This window comes from Nymphalis io, chromosome 20 (assembly GCF_905147045.1).
Source record: "Nymphalis io chromosome 20, ilAglIoxx1.1, whole genome shotgun sequence".
Classification (NCBI taxonomy): domain Eukaryota; kingdom Metazoa; phylum Arthropoda; class Insecta; order Lepidoptera; family Nymphalidae; genus Nymphalis; species Nymphalis io.
The window spans coordinates 4723510-4732082 of record NC_065907.1 but is presented as its reverse complement, the minus strand read 5'-3'; the positions used below and the strand labels follow the sequence as shown (position 1 = coordinate 4732082).

Genomic DNA, 8573 nt, shown 5'->3' with positions numbered 1-8573 from the left:
TGATTACTTTGCCTGTTGGTTTAGATTAAATCGTAATTATAAATATCTTACGTCATTTTACAAAAAAAGGTTAGCAAAAGCGCATACGCCGACAAGACCGACCTGGTTTGATACCACCGCCAACCGCGCGTTAGCTCGCTTTTTCCCTAGGCCCGTACTGTAGCCATAATGCGCCGATAGGAACGTTTGAAAACTACGCGCGCGAACTCGCTCGGACCCATCGCGCTAGGCGCCCGCCTTAGTTAGTAAAATATGGACGCAAACGGCGATTTCATAAGTTTGATAGGTGCTTATATATCTATATATAACTCATGTAATTATCTGCGTTCCTAAAACAAATTAATTAAAATGTAGGTACTCTTATATATTTTTAAAATATATTCGTTTAATAACTGTTTGACTTTAAAGTTGAGTATTGACTCTATATTAGCTACACTTTTATCAAACTTTAAATATTATTCATTGATTTGTACGATTATTTATATTGTCAAATGTTATATGTACTGTCTGTTCGAAAAAGTGTCATTTTTACAAACTTTCAGCTTCTGGGCCAATCAAGACATTCAAGTATCGGATTGAATGTCATGTATCCGATAAGCTGAACGTTGCTTATGGAAACATTCTTATAAATATCGATACTACGGTTACTTGGCTTTATAGCGCCTCGTCTAGACTGAGTAAACTTTCGCATTTATTGCCACTTATATATGTTAAACGTTTGTCGTATACCATTTGGAATAGTTTTATTTAATCTGCAATACTATTTTCATTATATTCAGCAATTCAATAAACTATAATAAGTTTGCTTAAAGTGATTGTAACTGCGTTTATGATAGAAGAAATTATAAAAATATGTATTACTTTAGTGTCGTCTCCGGCTTTCATTTATGTTTGTTTTAGAATAATATGTGTGTGTCTTTGGTTGTATACTTGTAGGCAAAACTTTTTTTAATAACTTATAGTGAAAATATTATAATTTTCATCCACTGAGCTTAAAAACAAACGAATGCATGAGCGAAAATTCTAATTGTGTTTCATAAATGTCTTAAAATAGCCATAGAAATGATGAAAAAACGAAAACAGTGTATACGATTTTCTTTCGCTGGTTTTCTTTTGTCCGGGTGTAGGAACTACCAGTAAGATAGTTTAATAAGTTCCTATTAGATATATTTTAATTTTGAAATACAATGAGAGAGCCGACTGAGACAATGACGTCAGATGGCTATATGTGTGTAGGATGTATGCAGATGTCATTGAACTTACTTACAAAACCGAGAACTTTTTTTTTTTTTTTATAGTATAGGAAGGCGGACGAGCATATGGGCCACCTGATGGTAAGTGGTCACCAACGCTCTTAGACATTAGCATTGTAAGAAATGTCAACCATCGCTTACATATCCAATGCGCCACCAACCTTGGGAACTAAGATTTTATGTCCCTTGTTTTTTTATTACAGGCGTAATTACACTGGCTCACTCACCCTTCAAACCGGAACACAACAATATCAAGTATTGCTGTTTTGCGGTAGAATATCTGATGAGTGGGTGGTACCTACCCAGACGAGCTTGCACAAAGCCCTACCATCAGTAAAACTTAGTGTGGTAATGATATGTGTACAAGAGATATAGTAGAGAGTGTTTGAGCAAACTGAGTTTTATAAACCAAATATCTTCAATAAAGAAACTAAGCTTCTGAAACGGAACCTTTCGCTATAAATGTTTTGAACTCGTAAACAATTTGAGTGGCCCCGTTTTAATCATCAAAGTTTAAATTTTGCGCATTATTATTTTGTGTCACCCGGTTAATTCATATTTCAAGGTTCACTGTGTCGAGATGATGGAAACGTCAAATTGCCTTTTAAATTATTATAAATTCAATCTCGACTCGTATTTTCCTGGATTAAATTTTGACTGAAGTTCTATAAAAACTAATAACATCGTGCTTAAATACGTTCTTTAAAGATCATCTATATTTAAAACAGGTTGCGTATTTACGCCCGTATTATTTATTTACTGTATTTGACTATATGACCGTATGACTGTTAAATACAATGATCACACTATTCAATTTCATTTGGGTACCTACACCTATATACATCTCATGCTTAAGATTATTGTATGAAGAAGATCTGTAGATTTAAGCTTATTGTAGCTTAAGCTCGTCTGGGTAGGTACCACCCACTCAGATATTCTACCGCAAAACAGCAGTGCTTGGTATTGTTGTGTTCCGGTTTGAAGGGTGAGTGAGCCAGTGTAATTACAGGCACAAGGGACATAACATCTTAGTTCCCAAGGTTGGTGGTGCATTGGTGATGTAAGCGATTGAGTTAACATTTCTTACAATGCCAATGTCTATGGGCGTTGGTGACCACTTACCATCAGATGGCCCATATCCATGTTATTTGTAGTCCGCCTTCCTGTTCTATAAAAAAAAACATATATATATATATATATATATATATATAAAGTATTCGTTCATCCGTAACAGCCTGTGAATGTCCCACTGCTGGGCTAAAGGCCTCCTCTCCTCTTTTTTTGAGGAGAAGGTTTGGAGCTTATTCCACCACGCTGCTCCAATGCGGGTTGGTAGAATTCACATGTGGCAGAACTTCAGTGAAATTAGACACATGCAGGTTTCCTCACGATGTTTTCCTTCACCGTAAAGCACGAGATGAATTATAATCACAAATTAAGCACATGAAAATTCAGTGGTGCTTGCCCGGGTTTGAACCCACGATCATCGGTTAAGATTCACGCATTCTTACCACTGGGCCATCATGGTCAGATTTTTTTTATTGATTAATAAAAATATTAAAAAAATACTTTCTCGTTTATAATATTATTGAGATTTTAATATTAATTTTCTCAACTACATTCAAACGATGTTAAAAGTAAAATGTAAAATACAATTATTATTTAAATAGATTTTTATAATATAATAAACAGCTTGTATACAATCCAATTAAGCGTTCTATTTTCAACATTAATAACGAAATACTATTCAATAAAATGAAATAAATTTACGTTGAAATATAAATTTCCCACCTCAAATAGAGTAAGATTAATTATAATAGAAATTAATAATTAAAACATTAATAAAGCCCTTTTTATATAACTAGCATACGCCGACGCGGCTGTGTCACCTGGTACGTAACCATATTTATTTAAGTACAGTACATTTACTTTATAGAATATCGCTTTTAAGAGGTCGATTATAAAGATAAGGATTGGAGGTAGCACCCCCACTGGCGGTTCGGATCTCCGCATAATCGGTTTTTGCGAATCTCAGATCAGTCTCAGAAAATTTAGTCTGTAAATGTAATAGTTATGAAGTCTCGAGATGATATCCGTGTTCCTCCTTATCACCCCTTGGAAGACGATTCCCGAGAAGCAATTATAAGACAGTGCTCCTAAATTTTAGCTTAATAGGTAAAATTAAACACGAGGTTTATTGTCTTGTCGTTTGGCCGGTATAGCTATGTACATAATAATATGTTACCAGATAAAAAAAGGGTAACGACCGTCAGTTTAAATTAAATCTAGCCATGTTAAAATTGCAAATCCTTAAAGATATAATATTAATATTATATTTACAATAAATAAACAATAATATAAATTTAAGATATGATACACCAAAATCGCGAATCTTTCAATATATATTTTTATTATATTTATATATTAATATTTTTATTTCAATATATTTCTATTGAATGTCAATCTATCGTCTGATCGGAAATAAACACCTAATTAAGCTAAGGACTGTTTGTCCGTCTGTGAAAATACAAATAAAAAAAAAGGTAACGGTCCTTACACTTTACGAAGATATATATATAAGCTGGCATACAGCGGCAGCTGTGACGCTGGTCTACAGTCAATATATTGTTTGACATCATTGAGTAAGTTGAGGCTGTTGATAATTCTATCAAGTATTGTCGGGGTGTGTATGGAGGGTTTTAAATAAAAAATATAATGTATGACAGTCTTTATTAAGTAGCTAGCTCATAACCGTGTACAGCGTCGTATAGCGTAGACCGAGAACAAAAACAATAAAGAAATTCATCGAAGTCTTAACAATCACAAGTATTTATCTTATGCTTAGAAAATTTAATCGGTGAGTTTTTGAGAGAAAGCCTCTTAGGAATTACGTAATAAGACAGAAATATAAATCCATTCAGAATATACATGATAAAGCTCTCGTCAGACTGGAGTCACATTCAGATATATTTTTATAATTTGACATGACCTTAAACATATTTTTTTCACGACTAACATAGACATAAAAAATTTAATATACAGATAAAAAAAATGTACACAGAGTATAAAATCGTCATTTCGTACAGTGATGTTAATTTTTAAGTTAAATTACAGTTTTGAATAATTACAAAAATATATTCATGAATAATAATAATACGAGTTATTTTTGAATGTTATTTAAGTATTATTTTTTTCCTAATAGTTAAAGAGAACACTTCAGATACGACGAGAGTATAATAATACTCACTAACGCCATTTTAGAAATGACAAAACATTGCATATAAAAACAATATAAAATTTATCGATGTTTTAGATACATTTATTATAAAAATATGGATTATAACTCCAGCAGAGCTCACCGGGTGCTTTTTTATCATTACCTTTCAAATATACTTCAGTCCAAACCATACACTCAATAACAATTTACCATAGCACAAATCCATTTAAAATATTTTTTAATTACAATTAACAATATAAAAATACAAAATATTTTAAATATACATTATAACAATTACGACTCAACATGAGTCAGGCGACATGTTGAAATTTATTCAACAATATAAAATATAAAATCATTGTATAATTTGTAAGATATTTTTATGTATTTATATAAATATTATGTATACCGCGAAGGCAGCTATTTGTACTGATATAATACATATAAATGATAGAAGCTCTATTTTCTATTCTTAATAATAAACGTGAACATAGTGTCGTCACTTTCTTACTTAAAAAACTTTATAAGTATCTTTCACGCGAGACAAGGACGAACATAGTTAACCTACATCTCGTTTATTATTAAGACGCTTAATAATAATCATTCATTACTTATACACATGGCACATACTTGGCTTTGAATAAAAATTGAATTAAACAATTTTATATTTCTACTTATGTATATAAAAAATTATAATAAAATACAGATATAACCTAACATTTACATTCGTTACCATGGCACTGGAATAATAAACTAATGTATAAATTGCGTTTACAAATCAGACGATTCTAGAATATAATTTCTAATTCGTCAAATCGATTGATAATTGATACGCATCTATCTAGATTCTAGAACATTCGATATTTAAATTCTCAAAACATACCGATCACATTATCACAAATTAAAATACTTTAAAAATAAAATTTATTTTAATATCTAAATAAAAATAAGTAATAGGATATTATAGAAGCTCATTATTTAAATTTTTTTTTTATTTAAATCGAAATAAAATAGAAGATACAAAAGCAATTAGGTCCAAGGAGTTCTTAAGGAGAAATGCACAAAGCATTCTCGCTTTGGTTCTATCGACTTTTTACTTTTTTTTCTAATTAGCAGAGCTGTTGAAAATTCATGAAACACGACTTTCTTGCCAACAAATTGAGAATGTTTGTCGCTTGAAATTGGTGCAATTGTATGGATTGAGATATAAAGGATTTAATAAATTTTACTTACAATGTTTGATTGTGAATCAATTTTCTTTAGTCATTTTTTTTTTCAATTTTCTGTTCAAAGAAATTAATATTATTGCTAAAGGAAACAAAACGATAACCAAATATTCAAGATCAGAAGTGTAGAAGTTATTAAGCTTTCATAATTTGTTTTTTTTTCTCTTGAACAAACGTCCAGTTATTGAAATTATATATAGTTTTTTACATAATATTGCAAATATGCATTTCGAGAAAAATGTACTCATAATTAATAGAAAATTTCCAAATTGACTGTATAAACTTGATTAATATTAAAAAATAGATATTTTCTGATACGGTAGACAAAATGCCATAAATTTAGAGCGTTTTTAAATATAATTATTAGAGTACAATTTCACTGTCTTAGCTTATTACAACAGTACGAATTATTATTTGGGAGTAAAAAACCAAAAAACGAAAAATTAGATACAAATTGATGGCCATGTTTTTGAGTTATTTATGTACATAAATATATATATAACAAGTTCCCATTAGATGTTAAATCTGATACAAAAGGTATATAAAAAAATGATCATGTAAATATTCTTAGTTTATATATAGCTTTGAAGTAATATCCGTAAACTTTATTCTTGTAAAAGTTCTCACTGTAATGTATCGCTATACAGGAATAAAGTAAATCTATTTCCTCAAAGGACCTCGCGGGATTTCTTTGAATACACAACAAAAGAAATTCAATTTTTTTTGTATAAATTTCCATACTATGAATAATATACCGATTATTATTAATAAATTATTTAAATATTGAATCATCCATAAAGTTTATTCAATTATGTTAAACCATTAATTATGTCATACGCCGTTGTATATTTTCTTACATAAATTTGTAAAACACTAATTTCCCGAATTTTTTTTTAAAATATCCAAATTAATTATTTAAATTATAATATGAATAACACGTAATATATTTTAAACGTGTTAAAAATTTACATAAAAAAGTTATTTTACTATTTAAAAAAAAAAAAAACAACCGTCCTTTTAATTGAACAAAGCAAGTTGAATTTTATTTGCACCTTTTGCTTTTAACTTTATCTACAAAACGATATCGTTAAGATAGAGTCTGCTTCGATAATTATGAGTCAAAAGCACATTTAAGCTGACTTCTACAAAAAAGTCTTTGTATAATGAAACTTTTAAGAGAAATTCGAAATGGAATTATCTTTGTCTTTCTCTTAAAATGCCCTTTTCAATGTCAACATATCTATAGAGCTTATATGAGATCCTGTGTTATATATTGTAAGCAACAGTGTTGTAATGTTCAATAGAACTTGTCCTCTTCAACATCAATGTTGGTCTTGTTGTTGGGCTGGTTTGAGTGTCTTCGTAATGTACCCATAGAGTCATATTCATTGGCTATGGCTTTTGGATACAGTTTGGGAGTCGTCATGGGATTGTTGTGGTTTGCGTTGGAAATGTTGTTACTCTTCGAAAGGAGAATACCGCTCGAGTTACCGATGCCCGTAAACGATGGTTGCCGTTTCGCTTTCCGTGGCTAAGAGAAGATTATTAATTACAAACATACGCTTTATGTCCTTATTTAAGTTAAAACTCGGGTCATAAATTTTTTACGCTCGAAAAACTTCGTTTAAGACTCGTTTATATTTTTCTAAGTTACGAGCTTTTTAAATTTGCTCTCACTGCGCACAGTTGGACTAAGAGATAATAAATTCAATAGAAAATGTTACCCCAAACTGTTTAATATTTATTATATCATTAAACAAAAATAGTTAATTTTACACTTATAATGCTACCAAATGAAATATCACTCACCACTTCCTTCAACGGCACAGTCACGTAGCTGTTCTGTTTAGCGGTGATGTAGTGAGGGCTGGAAGGCACTCGTGGTTGTCGGCTCCACGGCAGGCAGCCACGTCGGTGACAGAATACAACTCCAGCCAGGCAAACTAGGCAGCCTATGATTTGAACAATTAAACTATTAATTGACATGATATGATGCAACATTACGGTAACAAAAATTACGGTATGCCCAATGGTGACCATGTAACAACCAAATTGTTTGTTCGTTCCAAAAATCGAGTATTTTTTAGTAAATTGGGTTAATTCAATCTAATTAGTAATTAATTATTTCTTCTTTAATTAATAATCTTATTTTCTATTAGTTATTCATGAGCTATTTTTCTTTTTTAAGTAGAATAATAGCAATGCCCGTTTTAAGAAAATTACTAATATTCCTATTTACCTTTTCAAATAGGCATTAAGCTTGTGTTAGAAGTGGGGAGGACAAAATCACAAGAAGTCAGGATCGTACTGACATCGCTAGACACTCCGTAAAAAATTGCGCTACTAATGCTTCAAAAAAAATTTTTGGCAGCTAGCAGTTTTTACTATAATATAAATATTTTTTCCTTGTTTTTTTTTTAACATACGTGATTACAGGAAATTATCTAAAAATATAAGAATGCTGACGAATTTCAGTCTATATATGATACAAAGTTTTTATGATAGGTAAAGCGTCTGGACGGACCATTTTCCTTGCAACTACATTGTATATTAAGCTGTATCTCGAAAATAAGCAACATTCTAACATACTATGTAACTTATGTCTGTCCTTAAATTATAAACTAAAATAATATGTAAGTTCAATTTCAATCGGATCAGCAGTTTTTGCGTGAAATTGGAAAAATCAAACAAACAAAACTTTTCTCTTTATATTTATAATGAAATTAGAACTTGCCAATATTCCATTCGATGATTTGTACATATGTATGTATATATAATATATACATATTTCATAATTATTTATATTAACAGCCTGTGAATGTCCCATTGCTGGGCTAAGGCCTCCTCTCCCTTTTTGAGGAGAAGGTTTGGAGCTTG

General features: G+C 30.6%; 1 protein-coding gene across 3 annotated transcripts in view; it reads right to left on the bottom strand.

Moving 5' to 3' along the window:
* Positions 1-3966: 3966 nt before the first annotated feature.
* The window catches only part of LOC126776564 (semaphorin-5B), a 45721-nt gene continuing 41114 nt past the window's right edge, over positions 3967-8573 (bottom strand). For all 3 annotated transcript variants that reach the window (XM_050499185.1, XM_050499183.1, XM_050499184.1), the window contains exons 19-20: positions 7506-7648; positions 3967-7227 (exon numbers count right to left, since the gene is read on the bottom strand). In XM_050499185.1, coding sequence (XP_050355142.1) covers positions 6994-7227; positions 7506-7648 — 377 coding nt within the window. In that variant the 3' untranslated portion in view covers positions 3967-6993. The remainder of the gene's footprint in view (positions 7228-7505; positions 7649-8573) is intronic.